Source organism: Aplysia californica, unplaced genomic scaffold (genome assembly GCF_000002075.1).
Source record: "Aplysia californica isolate F4 #8 unplaced genomic scaffold, AplCal3.0 scaffold00034, whole genome shotgun sequence".
Classification (NCBI taxonomy): domain Eukaryota; kingdom Metazoa; phylum Mollusca; class Gastropoda; order Aplysiida; family Aplysiidae; genus Aplysia; species Aplysia californica.
In genome coordinates this window covers 1,055,619-1,079,797 of record NW_004797304.1, presented here as the reverse complement: position 1 = coordinate 1,079,797, position 24,179 = coordinate 1,055,619, and the positions used below count along the sequence as shown (strand labels likewise).

Sequence of the window (24,179 nt, the reverse complement as noted above, 5' to 3'; positions counted from 1 at the left end):
GGGGGGGGGGTAAAAATAAACTCACTGACGTGATAGAGATTAATTGGCGCAGGAAAAAAGCAGCACAGACATAGATACAGAAATAGAAACAACTAGGTGATAATAAAAGAAGGATCCATACCAGTATCGTCCTACAGGCATTATATACATAAATGTACGTCTGTGCCTGACTCAATTTGGCCTCACCCACCCCAAGAAAATACCCCCCTTCACATATAAAAGAAACAAAAACTAATAAACTAGATGTACATGAAAAATAAGAACGAAGGAAACAAAACTCAATTATGAACAGGAACTACCAACAACACAAAAAGAGGATTGGGGTTGTTGAACTAGTTACAGAAGAAGATTACATGCAAGAGGATCAGTAGCAGTGATACCTTTTTGACGACAAAACTGACAACCCAAAAACAATTATTACTTTTCAAAACTTTATTCAGAACCACTCATGAAGCACATGGAATGTAACACAATAACAATTTTGAATTTAAAATCTCCTACTTATTTCTTTAATGCAGATTCCATATATCTCCAATGTAGTTACAGATTTCACTTTGGGTTTCATATCAAATCTGATGAAAAAAACCCAACCCAAAACAAACAAATATTTAAATTACCCATATTTTTCAATCTAAAAAAATTGTAGCTTTCCTTGCATACGTTTTACAAACAGGTATTAACCTCTGACAGCATCTGCCTTAATTACAAACAATGCTCATCATACTCCACTAAGTCAGAATTTGTAGCCTACTTGCACAGAGAAAAATTCAACAACTTTTGTAATTAACACATACATTGTCCTTCCTTTTCTCTCATACGCAGAAGACAAAATCAGAAGTGTATTAGACAAGATTCATTCTCATGACTGTTTAAGTTATGGTCACAACCAATAATAAATTTAACAGAGAGAGCAGAATGCTAATCTACCATAAAAAATGCTGGAACTATCAAAGCAAAGTACCATGTGAGTATAACATTCCTCGAAATGCTGCAATGTCACTTAAGATACAGGATTGCTGGATTTAACTTCTATCTTTGAAACTTTCATACAAATGAGCCAGGAGCGTGGTAAGCCTAGAAAAACTACAGTATCTACACAACTACAAATTCAAGAACTCCTCAAAACTAGATTCAACCTAAGAATCCGCACCAGTCTATAATAATGATATAAACTGAGCGACCGGCATCCTCTAAGCCATAAGAATAAAAAAGGCCATACGAGACACACGATTTCTATATCATCAGCGATGCCTTTACATTTAGTATTGTGAAAAAATGAAATTCAAATCACGTAATCACCTTTTTTAAAGCCTAATGGGGGTAATCCTTTTCAACTCTTTAAAAAAAATTTAGTGACATGCATTTCACTCCCTGAACAAAATTTTAATACCTTTCTCTCCTCCTGTCTTCACCCTCCCCCCCCCCCCCCCTCCCCAACGAAACACCTAGGGGCTTCCTATGTTTGAATTTGTCTTAATGTAAAAGGGAAAACACCACTCTTAAGCTCTGTATCAAGTAAATTTGCACTGGTAAGCAGAGTTCGTCTTACCATCAGGCAGGTATACTGACACAAGTCTAAATCTCCACAAATGGAAAGACAAGAATGGCTCATATGTTTACTGTTACTCTTTACAATTACAAGTCTACAAGTGACTTACCACAATCATCCAACTATACTAATCATTGAAAAAAAACATCTTTAGCTTTACTTCTCTACATTATAATTATAATACTTTTGAAAAAAAAAATAGCAAGAGATATAAAAGGCTGAACAGTTTACAAAAAATAATGCCTTTTTCATTTCAGTAACATGGTTCCAGGCTGACATACAGGTAAGTTTCACTGGAAAATGTAAAAATTATTATTATTTCTTGTTATGCCAAAATGTGTTCATGACCTTGACAGGGAAAAACCCCCCAAATAATACCGAAACCAAATAAAATAACAGTTTTGAGCGAACAAAGATGAAGGTGTTATGCATGTGCTTTCATAAGCTTGTCAGAATTAACAGAAAATGAACACAAAGAAAGAATAAAAAAGTAAACACGAAACAAAACATCGAATTTGATGCTATCGTTTTAAAGCACATTTAGTGGACGAGGGGGAAAAAAAATCTGTCTTCATTTTCACAAGAGTAACAGGATCCAGAGCAAGCGACTCAGGATACAGAAAAAGGAAAACCATGTGTGGTTAGAACACAAGACAAGAGACATCTAATGTAGTGGAAAAAAAAAACGAGAGGTAGGCTTTTCATCTAGAGTGAATGTTTAGAGTTCAAAACCTTTTAAGTCAACTACATACCAGTAGCAATGGTTAATAAAATACCACAGAAACACAAAGAAAGCATGATGCTTTGACCATTGGTCAAGCCAAACTGTGGATTAAATACTCAAAACTCAGAAACATGTAAAGGTTAAAAGGAAGAGGAACAAAATACATGTACTGCTTTAAACCTTCCATAACACGCTGCTTGATCTCACTGAGCGGGAAATTTTCACAAACTTAGATATGAATCAAAAGCATGTCACCCAGCAGCTTATACAGACAATCCGTATTCATCACTTGGAGAAAGCGATCCAAAACTTCAACCAGGAAAGAGTACATTTTTAAAGCAAGAAAGAGAAGGAGTTAGTTTGAAGACATGCTACATAGATATGGATTAGAATACCTGCTCTTCACTCTGAAGGCAGTTTACAATGTGAACCACCGAACACACAGAATACGTTAGATCAAGAGAGACCAATGGAAAAAAAAAAAAAAAAAGACAAGTGTCAATGAGACGACATAAGTAGCAATTTAGGAACACAGCCACCTCAGGACTAACTGCCCCATATATGATATTGCTAGACACACAGTTGTTGTAGATGTTTTGGGCATCCATCAACAAAACATATCATATAGGAAGTGGGTAGCTTCGAATCTGCCTGTCAGGGGCGATGTGGGCTGAGAGGGATACAACGCACAACGCCTTTGCAGAGAGACAAAGATACTCGATAAAAAATCTCCCCACATGAGAACTGAAAATAAGCCTTCTGCCTGTGAAGGCAAAGCGCCAAATCGCTACACTCACTGGCGGCAGTCCAAGCCAGGAAGGTTGCTCTGTCAACGTTGTTCATTTTGTCAACTAACCATAGAATGACATGACACTTAATACATTGTTACATGACATAGAGAATACCAGAGGTCTCCACAAGTAACTGCAGAAATGCTCAAACATTATACAGTAGAAAAACTCACATAGAGAATAATACCTGATACCCTATTCACACAATTAGGTGCCGACCACTTGTCGAGCTACAAAATGATGCAAAACTGGTAGTGCCAGACAATATTCTTTTCAAATACAAACAGCTGCTAACATCAAGCAGCCTTGAGTTTTCCAAGCAAAAAGTAGCACTGGCAGTGAAAAGTCAAGCACAGAGAAAAGTCAGAGATACAATACACAGAGACAAGATAGCAAGTTGCAACATGCAATAAATCATAACAACTTTTAGGACAACGAAATAATGAACATAATAACAGATAAAATCATGCAAAACATACAATATGTACCAAGTTCATAGTCGTCATGTGAACTTTAAAAAAAAAAATTATATAAAAAAATATTTTAAAAAACCAATAGGAACTTCTAAAATTTCTAGTCTCTGGAATCTATCTGAAAGATTCACAGTCAGACACAATCAGAGAGACAAAAAAGTACTTATAATTATAGCTGTTGATGTTTTACTCCCCCATCGACAAAATTTTGATCATTAAGAAGGCTGGCTGCTTTGACCCTGCCTTTCAAGGGCATCCTGGGCTGAGAGTAATAATACAATGCCCCAGCAGACAGACAGAGATCCTAAAAAAAAAAACCTCCACACACTGGTGTCAAACTTGTAACTTCTGATTGTGATGCTCAAACAATTAGCCACTACACCACAGACACCAAAGGAAGAAAGTAAAAGGCAAGATAAGTTCATAGATGGCTCTAATATATTCATAATAAGTTCCTGTGTTAAGCATCATGAGATGGGTACAGTATTTAAAGCATAAGAAAAGATGTCTGATGTACATCCTCCAAGACGACATAAAGTAGAGTTATGAAGACAAGATAACTAGGTGTGCGAGAGACAGAGTTAAGACAGTAGGTTTGTCCTCAGTCATCCAACCACCCAATTACATACCATGGGGCCGAATCACATCTATACTTCAACCATAGCAAATATTGCCAAGGCAGGGTGCATATTAGTCAAATAGACTTGATCTGCAAGATCAGATAAGACCAGGATGCATCCTGAAACAGCACTAGCCAGAGCACACAAGATCAAATAGACCTCTGTTTTGCTTCACAAAACTCAACCCGAAAGTCAAATAGGGTCAGTCGCATTCTGTGCACAAACAAAAGATCTGACCTGCAATGTCGGGTGACATATAGTAGTCTTCTGATGATTCAACAGTGAGATTGAAAAGTGAGTAATACATGAAGTACTACATAAAGAAAAAAGAATGACAAGAGCATTATTCTAAACTGGGCTTTATCCCCAGAAGGCAGATCTCATCCCAAGCTGGCCAGTCAGTTTAAAGACAATAAGCTTTTCAAAGTGCTTCTGAGAAAATTGGGGAGGGGGGAAAACTAATATCCGTGAACTTTAAGCTAGCCAAGTACACTCATTGCAAAATATGTCACCTCTCCCCCCTAAAAAAAACCCCCAAAAACCCCCCAGCCAAACTGAAAACTAAAATAGAGAGTGTCAGCAAGCTCTTGAAAAAGATGAAGTGAAAGGGTGTACTGAAATAAGTGTCACATGAATGTCAATATGTCAACACAAACAATTTTTACAATGAAAAATAAAGATAACAAATGGAACAGTATGAATGACAGCATGGAAAATTTGAATGAAAAGAAAATCTGCTAAACAAACATCAAGTTTTGAACTTGTTCCTCTTATTCTTGCATCACACTAATATAAAATGAGCAAAAAATAAAACAATGGACCGTACGCTTTAAACAACAGAACTTCAACACATAGTGTGCAGCAAATTAACACAATAAAGTAAAATCAGTACCAGTTGAAGTACATTCATTGAGGAGGATAATTCCAACATTTGTATAGATCCAACTGTCAATAATATGATACACACTTTCAACACAGATCAGATTCACATTCTTATGAAATATAATGTCCATCAAATTCGTAAATATCAAGCACTGTTCATTCTACTCCCCACCCAAACTTCAAAAGAAGCCATTTCAAACTAAAGTAAAAAAGTGACAAAAACATCATAACAAATTGAACACCAACAATCAAATTTATCAAATTCAACAATGAACTCTGAAAAGCAATTAAACCAATTTCATGAAAAGGCAAGCACATATATCTCTGTAATTACATAGCACTTGTATTCACCATCCAGAAGCACCACACCACAGAACAAAGAAATCAGAACTACCTTCATGAAAAGCCAAACACATTAATTTCCGTCGTGACATTGTGCTTGAACTCCTCATCCCATGCACCATCATTCGCCACATACAAGTTCCCAGAGTCACTGAAAGCCAGAGCAAATGGTTTCTTCAGCGTGCCTCCAGGTGAGGTCAGATCTGCCAGGAAATTCCCGTTTCTCGAGTAAAGTTTCAGCTTATTGTCACGTTTGCTGCTGCAGACGATTCGATCTCCAATGCATGCCACATTCCACACATCGCTTGGCTCAGAGTCGAGGTCATTCGCAAATAGCTGAGTTCCTTCAGTGCTGACACACACCAGACGGATGCAAATATCTTGCGTGCGTTCAACAAATACAATACTATTAGTGGCCCCCAAACTGGCAACAAGTTCAGGGCCTTTGCAATCACTGACCAGAATTCCTACTTCCATCAGATCATCTTGAATACAGACAAGGTCAATTCTATCATCCTTGAAAGCTGCACATGCAACAACGCCTTCCTCTACGTAGGTCAGACCAAAATACTGTGCATTGGTCTTCAAGTCGCGGAGAAATTCAAGCCTTCGCTTGGAGACCTTGACCACACTGAGGGTGTTCCCAGCTCGGCTGATGACGATCTTATCGGGGGCGAGCTGTGTCATGTGGTATGGTCGGGGTAGCTCGAGTCGCGTCACTAGACGATGGTTGAGGCTACTGCTAGAGGAACCGTCGTCGCTGACATCATAGAGCTTTAGACAACTGTTGATGATGTCCACAACCACCAAGCAGCCGATCTCTTCCAGCACGACCATAGAGCTCACACTCGCGCGGTGCTTGTCACCCTGGGCAAAAGGGTTGAACATCCCGATTCTGACAAGTTTTGAATTTTTATTTGGCAGCTTTCTCGGCCCACTCCTTACCCCGCTACCTGAGTTAGTGGCAGAATCTTGCTTCCCTTTTTTCTCGGAGGCTACTGTTCCTCCTTTTCTCTGACCCTGAATTTGATTCTGCGTCGCCTCCTGCTTGCTCCGAACCTCCTGCCTGACAGCCTGAAACTTATTTTGCTGTTGCTTTTGCTTCTTCTGCTGCTGGTGCAGGTGGTGCTGCCGGTTGTGGAACATGCGCTGCTGGTGGGACGGCATGGACTTGGCCATCTTGGGCTGTGGCTGCTGCTGGGCCTGCATCTGCTGCTGCTGCAGGAAAGCGTTGATCAGCACCTGAAACTGCTGCTGGAAGTGGTCGCGGTGCTGATGCTGCGGGTGCTGCTTCTGGGCCAGGATCTGCTTGAGCCGCTGCGTCTCCTGCATGAGCTGCTGAAGCTGGTAGTCCTGGGTGGCCACGAGCTGCATCTGACGCAGCTTCTGGGCGATGTCGTTCAACTGTTGCTCCACGTTCCCGCCAAACGCAGCCCGGCCCGACAGTCCATGACCATAAGCATACCCAAACCCTGAATCTCTGCCCTGATTTTCTTGCATCTGGAAAAGTTTAGACTGCTTCAGATGGTTACCATACCCACGATCAAAATCCCTACCTTCAGACATACTAAAATTCATACTCTGACCCTGTAAGCCAACATCAAGGCCCACATTTTGCTGCAACCCAGAGAAGCTGAAGTTCCCAGCACCTGCCAGATGCGGGTATCCACTCCCGGGCAAAGAGTGGATGCCACTTATATTCCCAACAGAATGAGGACCTTGGCCTAAACTGTTGAAATTTTGAAACCTGAAAGACCCGTGCTGAGGCAAGTCCCCCTGGCCAAAAGCATTTGGTCTTGGCCCTAGTATTCCAGGCTGATGAAAGAATGGGGACTTGGTGGCCTGGGAACTCCCCTTGAACTTGAAGACGTCTTGCTTTTTCTGCGCTGCGCTTTGGGAGCCTTGTGCATTTCTCTTCTTTGGCGTGGACACACTCCCCTGGTTTCCATTCATTTTTTGGCCATTGGGAGCAGATTTGAGTCTTTTGTTTTGCTTTGACTGAGATTTTGTTGTTGTTGCCACATTGTTATTGTTCCTGTTTCCAGTGACAGATAGGTGGGTCGAACTTTTCTGCAGGTTCTTGCTCCTCTTATCCTTCTTCATCTTTTGAGCTTTTTTCTTGTTTGAATCTTTCTCACTGTCAGAATCTGGAGTGGAGAACGAGCTACTAACATTTCCTTCCATACTACTATCAGAGGAATCAGAAGGTCGAACCAAATCCAGCTCATGTCGGTCCCTCATCAACTCCTTCAGCATTTTTGACACCAACTCCTGCTTCTGTCCAAACTTCTCAGTCCCTTGTTTCTTTTTAAACAAAGACAGCTTTCCAATCTCTCCAACAATCCGATTTATTTCTGATTTGGGCACCTCCGCTTGCAATCCACTGCATGATTCAATGCACTTATTTAAGTTGCTGTCAATCTTGGACATTCGGTCTGCCATAGTTTGGCAGAAAGAGGCAAGATGCTTGCTCTGTCCCCAGTTAGATCCTTGCAAATTCTCATTTGTCTTAGAAATGACAGAGTCAACGTCCTGAAGAAGTGTTCTGAACCAAGCAATCTGGGATGAGCTTTGGGACAGTTCTTCACTCAGTCGGTTCTGACAGGCTTCAATAGCATTATTCAAGCGCATCACGGTGTCCTGGATGGCTTGGGCCTTTCTTTGTTGGGTCTGACAAAGGAGAAAGGAATAAGAACAGGTTTCAATGTCTGACAATAAAGATTCTATGACACAAAACATGGAAACAATTATTTGTTTGTTTGAGTGAAGAGAAGCACATCGGCAAAATAATGGTAATTTAGCGCTGGGGAAAAGGAAGACAAGAAAGACAGAAATAACAAAGGAAATGTAAAGAAGTAGGACCTACCAGCGGCACCCTCCAACCACCCTAGATGAAATTAAATATACCAGGCATTAAAAAGTATTGAAAGGAAAGATAGCAGTAGGGATTTTTTTTCTTCTGCAAAATCACCTCTAAAGTGATCCCAATTATCCACCCTAAAAATGTCAGTAAATCTATTCCAGCTTAATTCAGCATAACTTCTTCAAATATAAGGTTCTTACATTCAGAACATATTTACAATGTCAGCTTTTCAACAGCTAATGTCTCATTTACACAAGAAACACACACTAAAGATGAATAATTTTACTGTTTTTCAAAAAATATTCAGCACTTGATCCCCAAAGCAAAATGGGAGAGGCAAACAAACTACGCCCAAACAAAATCACTAAGACAATCTCTGACAATGCCAATTATGACAGTGCAAAGAACCCCCCCCCCCCCCCCAACCAAAAACAACCCCCCCCCCCCAACCAAAAACAACCCCCCCCCCCCCAAAAAAAAACCATATAAAAAAACAACTAAACCTAGCCATTCCACAATGTGATCCTGCAAACAGTGGCCTAAGTAGGAGCACAAGTATCCTTTATGCCTGTAATTAAATACAAAAACAAACAGCAAGGGGGCAATAGAGAAATGGATCTAGACATTAAACACCTGAGCATAATTCAAACCCCCTGTACGTAACAGTGATATATTAAAAAACTAAACCTCCTCACCAGGGCAGTGCTACTGACTGAAGTTATCTTTAGGCTATTCCCAAAGGGGGAATAGGGGAATATTAGCATGTTCTTATGCCTAGTAGAATTGTACATGGGCTGATTTATCAATGTCATGCTCATACTGTGCCGGAACAGCATAAGGGAAACTGCTGCTTTTTCTGTCCTCATTCTTACTATCGTCATTTTCCCTCTACTTCTTTAGTATCTTTGTCACTCTCTTGTGAACTGCCATTTCCGGGGTGCCTTGACAGATGAAGCAGACTTTGTGCTGTTGAGGCTAGAGAGGTGAACAGAGTAAGCCTGATTCCCCGTTTGGACTTCTCTGTTGACATCCTCCCATTGGCGCTCATATGACCTTATGCAGTTTTGCGAATGCCGTAAAAACCTTACTATAACTAAACTAAACTAAAAAACTAACATCATCATGGTATTACCTTTTGAAATTCATCAAGATGCTTGTGAATGTTTTTCGCACTCTTTCCCAAGGTTGACATCTCTTCATGAAGCTTTTTCTCCCATGACTCTGCACTACCCTCAGCTCTCAGCTTTTTGGATTTAGATAAGTCATCCTGAATGTGTGTACGCTGAAACAAACAAAAAACCCCAAAAAACTGATGTCCAAAATACATAGGCATACAAACCTAAATGTGCAATACAATGGTAAACAAGTAATATGACTCCTGTTTTTACAAAGTGCTGAGCAAAATAAATTGAAGCTTTTTCACTAAGGTGGAGCTTTGAAAAAAAGATGTGATAGGTTAAAGCTTTACAGGAAACATTCTGCTAACAGGTATCTTGGTAATGTCCAAGGACATCAATATCCCAAAAACTGGTCACCCACGGAGTAGGAGCTGAGGAGATCTTAACAAAAACATTTAGAGAATGTGTCAATATGCCAAGACCCTTGCTTGTTAGGAATTATCCCATATTCTTACATCGTCATAAATAACCAGAAGTAGCATGCAACAACAAAATCTAAAAAACAGGAAAAATGTCATAACTATGCCTCATTAAATCCAGTACACAAGCACATGAAACAGCACTTACAAACCGAAAACGGTACATTCTTAATAATCAGATTCCAATTTTTAATGTGTACATACATATTCTATATATAGGGCATTAGAACAGCACGCTGAAAACAACCCATTGAGAGAGAAAGAGAGGAGAGAGAGGGGGGGTGAGGGAGAGAGGGTGAGGAGAGAGGGTGAGGAGAGAGAGAGGAGAGAGAGGAAGGAAGGAAGGAAGGAAGGAAGGAAGGAAGGAAGGAAGGAAGGAAGGAAGGAGGGAGAGAGAGAGAGAGAAAGAGAGAGAGAGAGAGAGAGAGAGAGAGAGAGACAGACAGACAGACAGACAGAAAGAGAGAGAGAGAGAGGGGGGGAGAGGGAGAGAGAGAAACTTCATAAAAAGGAAAAAGGAAAGAAAGCATTATCTTCTTTTAGAATAAAAATTACAGTCTGCATGTTTTACGGCTCTATCAGCCCAATTTTGTAGTGCAAGTACCAGTTCACTTACTTTGGTAGGCGTCCCAGGAACGGGATCCAACTTCAATGAACTGAAATCTGCGGTTCCAACAGCAACTTTCTGACACCAGGCCTCGGCATTCTCGTACGTCTGCTGCATGAGCCAGACATGTTCCAGGAGGAGAGGGGAAGTTTCATACTTGTCCTGAAAAGAGATGACAACCAGTCAGAATAAATATTATATCTTAAAAAATCACAAAAACATTTTTAAAAATATGTGATGTTAATGAACATGTTCAATTGTTTGAGTAAAGAGAAGCACATAAGCACAAAGAAGTGTTGCTAAGTTCAGGTTAAAATTTTTACAAAGTCTGAAAGAAAAAAAGCAGGATCTACCCCTGGTCCCCAGGAAACTGCATTACAAACATGATCTTGTGTTTTTATTGATGAGAGATGGGAAAACAAAATTCAGGACCTGCTTTTCAGGAAATGCCTTAAGCCAGTGAATGACATACATAAATATGCACTACTAGACCAATGTGATTGGAAGGAAAAGGGAGAGTTTGTACCTCACTTTGGTTTGCAGGCAAGAACAGAAAATGCCACACATATTCAAATTCTACAGAACCAAAGGGACTGGACTTATACGTCATAAATATATTTCCCCCCCACAAAATGGGATATCCATTCAACATTTAAAACACACTTTTTACTTTTGCTTTTCCGATCCGGCGGCCATTTGAGTTCTAGCCCTTCAGCCTGAACATTTCAAACATCAAGATGAATACTAAAAAACTGACGAAGTCTTATTCAAGACAGGTTACTGCTCCAAGATACTTCTTTATTAGATCAATTTATACTAAAATATTATTAATAAAGATTGAGTATTTCCACAAGAATATGAGGGCCCACAGGAAAAATAGTAAAACTCACCTGCTCATTTGTTTCTGCTTTGTCATCATGTAAAGACATCTGCTGGAAGGCTGCCTCTGCCTCTTCCACATATTCTTGCTTCAACCAAACTGTTTCTAGCATCAAAGCCTGAGCAAGAGCTGTCTCAGATGTAGACTCAAAAGCCATACTTCACTTCACTGAGAAAAAGTAAGAGAGCACAGCAATTGAAAGGACCCTGTTATTAGTATCTTATCATGATAATCAAGATGTAAGATGATGTTTAGAAAATTAAGACACATGGCATGCATGAAGTTTCGACCACATTCTACAGAACATGGCTATTCCAGCTGGAAAATGAAAATACACTTTATGATGAGCCAGCACAAAAACAGTTAGCTGAGACGCAAGTAGGGATAGGAACATTTACTAAGAAGTAGAAACAGACCACATCAGGGCACCCACAAACCACCAATTGGCATCTGTGGTATTATCACATCTGAGCTTTTCATCATATATTGCATTCAGAATAGGAAATTCTCGGTGGGAAAATTCATTTAGTATCTCCATCTAATCTCTACCTGCTGGGATGCTGAGTCCTACCTCACGTACATTGGCCCTGTCAGACAGGATCAAAGGATCTTGCCCACAAAATGACCTAAACTGCATCAGTGTGAGACATTTTAACCTGTGAGTGTGTGTGTGTGTGTGTGTGTGTGTGTGTGTGTGTGTGTGTGTGTGCGTGCGTGTGCGTGCATGCGTGGTGTGAAACCTGAATAATCCTGTAATTTACATTGATTGCATAACAGTGGCCAGAAAACAACGCAACAATAAGTACTAGACAAGAGTAACAATTCAGACCTGGAACAGTCCGCAAAACAATCATCACTTTATTTGTTGATCACAAATGAGAAAGACATGTACACACTGAATTAAACAATTTATTATAAATCAATATATATATTGTATATATTATATTTTGTATCCTGAAGTTCACTTAGCCAGAGGTCAAATTGGGTGCTTCATGCACATGAAGTAAACTTTGGGTTACATTTTCCCTGGTCAGACATTAGCAAAACTAGAGTTGGGAGTCCACAAGAAAGTGAAAGTGAGTGAACTGCTGCATCCCCCCCTCCCCCCAATATCTTCAGCCTTCGAGTGAACTACTTGAACTTCAATTTTACCAAGGCCAATAGCCCTTCCAATACCATACATATGAAACTCGCTATTAACCCTTTAAGCCCTGACCTCCTGAGGCTACCGTGCCCCTCTGATTGAGCTCCTGAGGTATATACTAACATATCGTCAGAATCACATTCCATATCCACTCAGGGCAGTCCTTGTCATAACCAGCATCTAATTCAGAAAGATCTTCAAATTAATAACATCCTGTGCAGTAAATGCAGTTTTCCGTGTGCATTTTGTCCCAGGCTGGGCAGGTTGGATAGGTCTCGCTCACCGGTGCACCAGCGGCTATGCATACAGGCAGTTTCACGCACCACCAGTTTACTAGTGACAAGGGCTCAAAGGGTTAGGTAGAGCAACAATTTACAGATCTGCCCCCCACCCCAATTGAAGGCCAAATTCAAGTACTAGAAAAGGAACTGTTTCTTTTTTTCTTTTTCTTTGTTAATGATAATGGGGAGCCAAAATCAAGTTTTTGGACAAGTCAGCCTCCCCCCCCCCCCTCCTTTTTCTGAGTAACAAACCCAAAACAACATGAATTATGAAAGCAATCCCTTTTTCTTTTCTGCAAACTAGCCATACTGGGATGGGGTAGTCAAGTTTTGGCCTGAAACGATTTTTTTAACCTTCCACAAGGGCTGGATCCCGCTCGCCAAATCTGAGAGTGGTGACTCGCGATTCAGTCGGCTTCAAAGAATCGCGAGTACGCGAGCGCTCGTGGAACTGTGGCGGAACACTGACTGAAACGGAACAGTGTCATATCAACGGAACAGTGTCATATCAATGCCACTTGGCGAGCGCGAGTCCCACTCTTGTTGTTCCGCCATCCTCTTCTCCCCACACCCTTTGTTGCGCTGCTCTATCAACTGACCTTAATTAGTGACTCCCATCAATTCACCTCCCGCCCCCCATGATTCGCTAAAACAACGGCTTCATAAAATTCCTTCCGTCTATTGGTAGGTCCCCGTTCATTTTCTTTTAATTTTAATAGGGGGGTTGGACTATACCATCTTTTGCAAATAAGGGGAGCCATACTAAGTGTTCCGTTCTGTTCTTGCGCTCGTGACTCGACTTAGCAGCAGGTTAAACAAGCCACAAGGTGGTGACAGCGACAGGGGAGAGAATCAGGAATCGGAAGGCGATACTGTTCCGCGTTCCGCTGAAGTGAATCGTGTTTCACAGGCAAGAGTGGCGATTCAGTTCCGTTCTCGCGACCCAGTCCTAACTTTCACCCCTACCTAACCCATTACTTTACTACCAGATTCTTCTAGTGAAAGTCAGAGATTGTCTGCATATATATTGCTTCACGAGCTAGAGAGTCTTGCCCCCAGGAAATCGCGTGTGGCCGCGTTTTTGGTCGAGTTCCGCAATAAACCCGCAATTTTTCGCAATTTCTTGCAATTTTAGGCAAAAGAGTATATTAACGCTTTAATTTTAACAGAATTTTAAATTCGAAATGGTGCGAGTACAGAGAATGTAGTCTGGTAGGCCTAGCTCTAGTCTACTGGGCGTACTCTAAAAGCTATAACCGGAAATTCAGGCTGGAATACATCATGTACAACACAAACTGAGACATAGAGATCTAATGTGTGTAAGTGTAAGCGTGCGCGTGTGATAAGAAAGTAGGTGTGTCCGTGTGTGTGGCGTGCATGTGTGTGTGCGTGTTAGGTGTACGTGTGTGAGTGTGTGTGTGCGCATGCGCGCGAATATTATTCGTACATGATGCATGTGTCTACATATACACGGTACCGGGCACCTAGTCTCAGTATCTATGTACACGGTAAATGGAATGAAAATAAACCAATATTAATTTGTCTTGTGCTGTCACTTGTAAAAAGTCATACATGTACAAGCGTCTTGTCAGGCTCGCCATCTTGACCGGTCAGCGAATCTGTGCTTTCGCATCACATTGTGAGTACTGTTTGGGGTCACCAAAGTTCATTCAAAGTCTTGCGCTGCGAAGAATAGGGCTCTGGAACGGGGGGATTATTGATTTTTTTAAAAGGTACAGTCGGGAAAGGGCTGGGGTTGAAGGCAACAGCGGATGACAAAAACTGAAAAGTTATTTCGAAAACCGAGGGTTGCGTTATTTTGTGTCACGCCGCATTATATTATATTTTGTCGATAACTTTACTGTTAACGTACTCATTTGTTGTTACTAGTAAATGTTGTTAATAAAATTTGTATGGTGGGTCATGATTTTTTAAAAGGCTGTTCTTCTTTTATGCTACCGGTACTCAAATTGTCATGTTTTTTAACTAAAAATGTTAAGCCCGTATTAATGCGCCTAGGATGAGAAGGTTGCAATTTTTTTGCAATTTTTAGGCAGTTTACCTTGCAATTTGTTGCAATTTTTCTATTTCAAAAATGCAATTTTCCGCGGGGCCAGGAGAGTGCTGTTAAGTACCAATGATTATTGGCGCTTTTTCGGTAGTTCCCACCCCCCAATCATTATACGCCGGTTGTGGAGCCAAGATAGGGGGGTTTCAGAGAGGGGGGATTTTCCCATGATTTGATGTTTTGCAGTTAGGTTTGATGTCTCTCGCTCGCCGTGCATCAAACATATAGTGATATAGATCTATTCTAGATCTAGTTAAATAAGGGGGATGGGAACTACTGAAAAAGTGCCGGATTATTAATGCTAATCTAACCCTATTCCCCCCCCCCCCCCAAAAAAAAAGAAAAAATCCAAACTCAAACCCATGCCAATAAAAAGTTTTAAAGTAAAAAATGTATTGAAAAATGGTAACCAGTCATTTCGTCACACCCCAATTATGTGTGACCAAATGACGTTGCTTATATAGCCTATATATATATATCTCTCCAAAATTATTATGTTAGTACAGTTTTGGAGGATCAGCCTAAAGCTTTTTTTAAAGTTATATAAATTATTAATGCAAATTAAATCTTCGTCTAGCTAGACTGTTCCATAGCTGAACAATAGTTTTTGAAATAAGGCAAAAAACAATGTGTGGCAGAGTTAATAAATAAGGCTTTATTTGAAAGTAAGGGTCTAGCTTTTCACACAATTGCAGTATCGTACATTTCTATTAGCTAAAATATTTTATTTTTAACAAAACAAATATTATGATCTTGCCAATCACAACTGTCATCAAAACTTAAAAACTTTGTTGATCAGACTCAATAGATTTCAATATTTGTCAATAGGCCTAGATCTACATATTAATGAACGGTGTAGCTGATTGGGTAGACACGATGACTCGCACAGCCCCCCCCCCCCCCTTGTCCTTCCACACACACCCCCACCCAATCCTAACCCCCAAATCGTGATTTACGACTGCCATGGTGACAATATGCCTTTGATGTTTGCAAGTATTCTACGAAATGACAGTCTCCATTCAACCTTCTGGATTTGGGGTGTAGAGTGATGAAATGACTGTGACATAGGGCTGGGTCGCGAGCGCGAGAACGGAACTGAATCGTCACTCTTGCCTGCGGAACGCGATTCACGATTCACTTCAGCGGAACGCGGAACAGTATCGCCAAACGATTCCCGATTCACTCCCCTGTCGCTGTCACAATCTTGTGGCTTGTTTAACCAACTGCTGAGTTGAGTCACGAGCGCAAGAACGGAACGGAACACATAGCACAGCTCCCCTTTTTTTTACAAAAGATGGTATAGTCGAACCCACCTATTAAAACGAAATGAACGGGGTCCAACCAATAGGCAAAAGGAATTTTTATGGAGCCGTTGTTTTAGCGAATCATGAGGTTGGGGGGGAATTTATGGGGGTCACTAATTGAGGTCAGTTGATACAGCAGCGCAACAAAGGGTGTGGGAAGGAGAGGATGGCGGAGGATGGCAGAACAACAAGAGTGGGACTCGCACTCGCCAAGTGGCGTTGATATGATACTGTTCCATTTCAGTCAGTGTTGAGCCACAGTTCCACGAGCGCTTGCGTACTCGCGATTCTTTGAAGCCGACTGAATCGCGAATAGCCACTCTCAAATTTGGCGAGCAGGATCCAGCCCTACTGTGACGTCTTGACAGCACCAGTGTGACGAAATGACCGGTGACGATTTATTACTGGTATTCTGAAAAATTCATATTTGATAATAGCCTCAGGATTCCAGTAGATTAAGATCTAGATCTACTCCTGGGGCCAAAACCAAAGACTGCTAATAGTAAAAGAGCAATATCTGCATTTATTTTACGGAAGTGGCTATCCTCACCCGGGATGAGAATAAAAATACAGTCGACCTCTCACCCCGGGTGAGACTTGCCAGCTTTGGCTATTCTCACCAGGTGTGAAACAAGACCTGTTTTTCCTAATTTCGAATACTGTCTATCGGTGTGGAAGATAAAATTGACAAAAGCAAAGAAAAAAATGACGTTATAGCACAAAAGTAAGCTAATTTGATCGTCTACAAAGATGCTAAGGCTACTTCACTTTTCGAATCGAGCCGAACTACCGTTTTGTTTTGCCCGGAAGTTCTCGCAAGATCTACTCCTCCTCTCTCACTCTCTCTCTCTCTGTCTCTTTCTGAATACTGTCTATCGGTGTGGACAATCAAACTGACAAACACAAAGATAAAAAATGATGTTAAAAACACAATTTACCTTAATTAATTTGGTCATCTACAAAGATGCTACGGCTATTTACTTTTCGAATCGAGCCGAACTACTTGGGTCGCCATTTTGTTTTGCATGGAAGTTCTCGCGCTACTTTCCTCTCTCTTTCTCCCCCCCCCCTCTTTCTCTCTCGCTGTCCACAGACAAAATTGCACGCTTTCAACACAAGAGCACTGGAACGTTTTTTCAAGGCACAGAATTCTAGATCTACACGTCTGTTATCACAGTGGTTCACTGTGAACGCTACACTGGTTGGCCTAGATATCATGGTGAAAGCACACCGGGTGAGAATAGCCAAAAGGCTCACCTGCGCTATTCTCACCCGGGGTGAGAATAGAGGTGGTCTTATTTTAGGGCCGGCTCTATTTCTCCAAACATTCGGGAAAATAAACTTCAGCTTTATTTCTGAGAAAGGTTTCCGTTCTCGAGATTTGTTGACAATAAGAGAATGGAGTGGCCTATGTGTGTGTGTGTGAGTGTGCGAGTGCATATATGTGTGTGTGTAAGGTGTGAATGGGGGGCGGGATTTTTTTTTACATGAAGGATTTTTGCTTTTGCTGGGTGACTAAATGCAAAATAGGTTACAGCCAAGGTCGAACAGTCTTGTTTTCTCGCAGTACCCTTTGAAGGTATTTTCAAATGAAGTATAGTCCGGGAACGTTGGCCCAACCACAACTGAAGTATCTGAATATTCAGACATTTAAAAATTTCTAGCTCTAGAAATTGAATTCGATGCAAAAAATGCCTCCTCCCAGTCCTCGCAGAATGAAAGGATGATGCCTAAATCTTGCAAATAACCAAAGAATCTCGAGATCCGATACCATTCGGAGAAATAAAGTTCAATTTGATTTTCCCGAGCGTTCGGAGAAATAGTCACTTCGTTATTTTAGATACTAGATTCCTATAGATCTAGATCTATGTATATAACATGAGTAAAGAACAATAGATCTATTCATTAAAATTTGTCAGGCGCTATTTGCAATGCCACGTTGTGACGTTCTGAATAGCTCTCATGCTATTTGAAACACCAGTGAGCTAAATCTAGTAGCCATCGTTTCTATATAATATTGTAGTTCTGCCGGAATTGTGGAAGCTTTCTCAGTTTCTTGATAAACCTCCTAGGATTTGACTCCTTTTTTTACGACGTTGTCTTATACCGATCAATATTAGGTAGATCTAGATCTAGCTAGATCTAACAATTGTTTCTCATACATTGTTTGCGCAAAAGTAGATTCTAGATCTAGTCTATTCATCTCTCATAATCATAATCTTTTGAGTTTGAGTAAGTAAGTCAAAAGACGCTTGGATGATAAAACAATTTAGGTGCAACTCGGTAAACACTAGATCTTACTAATCTAGATTAGATCTAGATCTTATATTTCCTGTCAGCGGTGTCGTCATACAATAGATTATAGATCTAGAATCTACCAAAAATTATAATCTCTGCGTGCACTTTATATTATTTTGTTATCGCACATGACATCGCCTGATCTAGGCTTCGGTGTTTTAATTAGCAAGGGGTAGTGTCTACGTTCTCTAACGTTAGGCCAAGAGAACGTATACACAAGCTGTCTATTTATATGTTCTCTAATGTTCAGTGCTTCCAAGCGTGGCATCGAATCCCGGTCCCCGGAAGGTTTTTTTTCTCTTCTCCTGAGCCTAAAATAAAAATAATAAAAATATAATTTGACTAACAGACCAAGAAAAGCCACTATTGAACTTTAATCAGCTCTACTTATCGGTAAAAAGAAATGAGGCTATTCCGACTCAAATTCCAGTAAGCGTGCATAATCCTCGGTTGTACCGTAAGCGAGGTCTATACTCGCGTCCGAATAGTCTCCCGTTGCTATTCGGATTGTAAACTACTGGTAGGCTATTACACTGCGTTTCACAACTACAAAGGGATCAAAACATAAAATTCATAATCAGTCCTTATAAGACAGCCTCCCCCCCCCCCCCCCCCTTTCTCACTTTTTCTTTCTCCATCTTACTTCCCCAGGCCCGCCTCACCACCTTCACCCCTTTTTTGCATACCGTTGCCCACTGCCCGGCCCTACTATTATATTATACTTTGTAAAGAAAAGACCACAGTTCGCACTGGGTCACCACAGTCCACGCCCATTTGTTGTAAGTTCCTTGGCCAAATCGTAGAAACTGAGGAAGGCCAAGGTCAAAATGCTTGTTCTGATTCACACATGATACACCTAGTGATTGCGCACACACATTGGAGTAGGAGTCCAAATAGCCCCCGAAGGCCATTCAGATTCGGGAGTCCGAATAGCCTCCCGCGCTCTGCTCGGACTCGAGTTTGAATAGCCGCGGCCCAACCAGAATGTGCATGCTTCATCACTACATAAAAAACTACAAAGCAACAAGTTATAATAATTATGGGACAAAATTGTTGGTCAGTCGGGAAGAGAAGGAGATGAACCCCCCCCCCCCCCCCCCAAAAAAAAACTTCCAAGACCGGGATTCGAACCGACGCTCACATAATGATGGTTTGACTTCAAAAGCAGACGCGCTGTCCATTCAGCCATCAGAACTCGTAACAAAGAAGGTAGATTAAGCTCTATATTTAACACACAGCGAGGCAGTGTTTTATTTAGCACTGACGCTCATCGCAACGCGATGTTTTACTTTGCACTGGCACTCGCGCTAGTGGCAGCAACGTGGCGTTGCAAATAGATATCAAGGCACCTCCTTAAAATTTTGTCAGGGGGGACACCCCCTTCCTCCGACCCCCTATTCTGGCACTCCTGTACAATTGTGGTCCCGTTAGTTCTAGCAGTAAATCACACAAGCAAAGGCTACTGGATATCGATACTGATTTAAATATTCGGTATCAATGTTTTATCAGTAGATCTCTAGATCTAGATTATCTAGATATAGATCTAGATCTAGAGCCTATGTACGGCATACCGTCACGTACGTCAGACCGTCAGTTGGCACGCATTTGGCCTAAAATTGGACAACCAGACAATTATGCGATAACCTAGAATGCTGTCTGCTAAACAATTCCGTTCAACATTGTTTTGTTTTCAAGTTCAACAATTTTGAGCAGAATCAGACACCTGTGTGAGCAGAAATAATCCATTTCATCTCCAAAGCTATTGGTTCTGTAATCTTACCCGCAGGATTCGTTTCGCATTTATATTCAGTTTATAAGGTGTCTAGTTTCCGCCACAAACCATTCGCTGCTCTTTGTTGTAACAATTGGCGCCCGTAGGGGGGTGACGGTATGGGGTACAATTTTTGAGGGATGTACCCGATACCGTCACTATATTTTTTACATGGTGCGTGACTTGAAAAATAGTTATTTCTCGACGGACTATGGATGGCATCTTAGTACTTTAGATTTTTTAGTTTCTATGATTTGATATAGATCTAGATAGATCTATTTAGACACGGATTCATTAGAAAATGAGCGACTTTAGAATTTTCTTTTTTAATGTTTGAAACAAATTTATAAGAAGGAAACTCTATCCCGTTGTATGTAATGATGATGATGATGTTCCTCTGTCCAATGTATGTTGTGATGATGTTCTTCCAGCCACTGTTTCCACATGTGATATTGTTCCTGCTCCTACTGCTTCTGTTTCAGAAGAAGAACTTGCTGGCCCTCCCCCAACTGCCCTTGTCTCTAGTTGTGAGTGGTCAGTTAATGCCCTAGACTTTTCGACCACAGGTCTGGAATTCTCGGGGATCGAATGTACCTCTGAGGACTTCCTGGATCCTGCAGCAGAGTTTCAGCTACCTTTGGTTTCTACACCAGCTCGGGATCCTGTGGATAACCAGGACCATGTCTATTGTCTCCCTGAGCAGGCATTGAGACCATTGGAAGATGAAACTCTGGTGACACCCCAAGCCCCCCAAAAACTGCCTCAGGACAACACTTTTGCTTTGTCCTTGAGTCTAATTGATCACGCCATTGCCACTGGATGGATGGCATCAGACATGCATTGGGTCCGCCGTTGCCATTGGCACAAAATCGAACATAAGGAGAACGAGGGGGCATACAGAAAATACCTTGATTTGTAAAATCAACTCATTCCTGCCCCCTCGTTCGTCAACCTGCCCGTACCAGCAAGCTGGAACTCTAAGGTTTCAACACAGAGAAGCGGGCTAAGGCCCCTACATACATGTCTTACGGGCAAAGTACAAAGCATGGGAGGAGGCGAAGAAATTGGAAGAAGGGAAGAAAAAGGAAGAAGTGGAAAAGAGGAAGAGAGAAAGGGAGAGAAAAGGGTGGAGAAGGAAGAAGAGAAAAGAGTAGAAAAGTTAACGAAGTTGGAGAAGCAGAGAGCAGGGAAGAAGAAGAAGAAACAACAGGGAAATGAAGTGGGAGTAAGGGAAGGAAGAGGAAAGTACAGGCAAAGATGAAGCAAAAGAGAAGAAAAGGAGAGAGCGAGGAGGAGAAAGAGGATGAAAAGGAGGTGGGATTGGTTTACGACGATGACCGCTCCGCAGTTTGTTGTGATACATGATGTGGAAGAGTAAAATGAAGCATTCATGTACTTGTGTGTGAGTAAAAGATGTTCAAGTGAGTTTGTTGTGATATGTGAGGAAGAGTAAAATGAAGAATTCATGTACCTGTGCGTGAGTAAGATGTTCATATGAGTTAGTGATATGTGTGGAAGAGTAAAGTGAAACATTCATGTACCTTTGTGTGAGTAAGATGTATGTGAGTCTGTTCTGGTGGTTGTTCATTTTAGTATGTCAATAACCATTAGTTCTGTTTTAGGCCCACTGTACAAAAGGAGTTCGTCTTTGCTTCTTTCCTCTTTTCAAACGCCTAGTTGTGCTTCAATTTGAGTGTGCTGGTATGGGGTACATGCCGTGGGAAGGACTTCCGTAACGAGCGACCACCCCAGCCTACGCAATAAAGAAGGGACTTTTGAGTGGGATATGTAAAAAATAGGGTTTAGTATTTGGTTGGGCAATAAAGAAAGTAAAGAAAGTAAACTGAGTTTGTGTTACTTTGTATTCCTCTTGTCTTCCTTTGTCTCTTCACCTGGAATGGGTATTATTAGTGACATGTTAACATCTCAAAGCATACACAATAATATGACATGATTAGAAAAATCAGTGGCGTGGCTGGGAATCGAACCTGTGAGTGAGGGAAGCAAACATGATTAGTAGTCCAGCAGCATAACCACTATGCCAAACAGCTGGTATTACCAATGAATGAAAAAAAGTTCTTATAAACCTACTTGAGTTAAGTGTGAGTCTATCACCTTAAGCTGATGCAATCGGCTTCAAAAAAAAAAAAAAGGAAGAAGAAAAAAAAGTACATTTCTGAGTCAACTCTACCTCATTTGCATATAAAAAAACGACTTCCGTTTTTTTTAGTTGCCATCGTGGACAAGCGCGGCTTTCTCCGTACCGGTCTACTTGTATTTCGTTCTTTTCGTACCCCTGTGTCGCGGTAAGAGATGAAGCGAAAAATTAAACACTATAATGATTTCATTTGCACATGTTTTGAACGGAAAAGAAAAAAACGACATAAAAAACTAATTCCGTGGCAACCGTGACCTCAGTGCTTTCTTGTCCTATCTCGTTGACAACGTGACGTAGCATAGTAAAAATTATCTATATAAGCGTTTTGATTTTTTGTGCATGTTGTGTGTTCTACTTCTCTCCAGAGCCACCATCTCTCGCTATTTCTATTTCTAGTTCTTCAAGTGGTTTTTGTATTCCTGTTCTAGTACAAGAGGAGAGCTGTTATTTGAGTTATTGAGTGTCTATGCGCGCGTGTGTTCTTGGTGTTTGAGTAGTTTTGACTTTTTTTTCTTGTGAAATGTGAGTATGAGTGAGGAAGCGAGTGGTCCGTCTAGTGCGAAGAAAGCGTGCAAGGATTTTTCTGATTTTATTAATTTTTCGCAACTGTGTCGCTACACCTCTACCTTCAAGGAAGTGTGTCCAGTTTGGATAGAATGGTTATTTCACTGTTCGAATCGAGCTGAACTACGCGGGTCGCCATTTTGTTTTGCCCGGAAGTTCTCGCAAGATCTACTCTTCCCCTCTCTCTCTCTCTCTCTGTCTCTTTCTGAATGCTGTCTATCGGTGTGGACGATCAAATTGACCAAAACAAAGTTAAAAAATGATGTTAAAACACAAAAGTAAATTAATTTGGTTGTCTACAAAGATGCTACGGCTATTTAACTTTTCGAATCGAGCCGAACTACACGGGTCGCCATTTTGTTTTGACCGGAAGTTCTCGCGCTACTCCTCTCTCTCTCTCTTTCTCTCCACTGCCCACAGACAAAATTGTACGCTTTTAGTAGGCTACAGTTGTAATGGAACGTTTGTTCACTGCACAGAATTCTACAATTTTTCTGTTATCACAGTGTAGAATTCCGTGGTTTAGGGTGAACGCAAAATTTGTTGGCCTAGATCTAGGCTATAACGGTGAACGCACACCGGGTGAGAATAGCCAAAAGACTCGCCTGCACTATTCTCACCCCGGGTGAGAATAGAGGTGGCCTTAGACTACTTAGACGAGTTTAGAACCAGAAGTAAAAGTAGATTCTAGGCCTAATCGTTGCTGGGGTCAAAGCGAGTATCCCTAAACTACGGGACCGCAATTGTACAGGAGTGCCCCCATTCTCGCTCAAAAATAGGGGTGGTCCGGTGTTCTTCAATCTTCCCACTCTAGGCCTTACTTTATCATACTTTATGATTTGTGTTTGGTGTGCCTGCCTTGTAAGTGGCTTGACTGTGGAGACGGAGAGAGAGGCCTGAGCCTGGTCATTCGATTAATTGCAAGTTGCGGAGAAAAAGAAAAAAAAACCCAACTTACAATGACTTCTCGCATGGGATGAGCTGTGCCTGGAAGATATGGGACATTAACACAAGAGAAAGTGAAAACGTTTACTTGTTTCTAACTTTCTATCTCCTGCTAGCCATTATAATACAATGTAATTGCGATGCACGCGCGGACCCTCCTTCGCAGTTCTTCCGGAAACTGTCTGGACGATTGTGTGAGGCCTTTTGGTACCTCCAAAATAAAAGAAGCACAGCTTAGAGTAAAACCGTGTATTTTTTCCTATGCTTGTTACACTGCTTCATTCTATGAGCTCCAAAACTGAAACAGGGGAGAGGATT

The 24,179-nt window shown here is 41.2% G+C and overlaps 1 protein-coding gene across 1 annotated transcript; it reads right to left on the bottom strand.

Annotated features, from left to right (window-relative positions):
- Positions 1 to 417: 417 nt before the first annotated feature.
- On the bottom strand, positions 418 to 24,140 carry LOC101854927. Its single transcript, XM_005091678.3, has 5 exons — positions 23,875 to 24,140; positions 11,339 to 11,496; positions 10,458 to 10,610; positions 9,377 to 9,526; positions 418 to 8,051 (listed from the first exon to the last, which is right to left on the bottom strand). The coding sequence occupies exons 2-5, from the start codon at positions 11,483 to 11,485 to the stop codon at positions 5,436 to 5,438; spliced, it is 3,066 nt and encodes a 1,021-aa protein (XP_005091735.1). The 5' UTR covers positions 11,486 to 11,496; positions 23,875 to 24,140; the 3' UTR covers positions 418 to 5,435.
- Between the last annotated feature and the right edge of the window lie 39 nt (positions 24,141 to 24,179).

Coding starts and splice junctions, on each gene's coding strand:
- LOC101854927 (XM_005091678.3), bottom strand. CDS start 11,485: ATGGCTTTTGAGTCTACATCTGAGACAGCTCTTGCTCAGGCTTTGATG. Junction 9,527..10,457: donor TTCCTGGGACGCCTACCAAA/GTAAGTGAACTG, acceptor TGTTTGTTTCAG/CGTACACACATTCAGGATGA. Junction 8,052..9,376: donor ATCTTGATGAATTTCAAAAG/GTAATACCATGA, acceptor CTCCTTTGTCAG/ACCCAACAAAGAAAGGCCCA.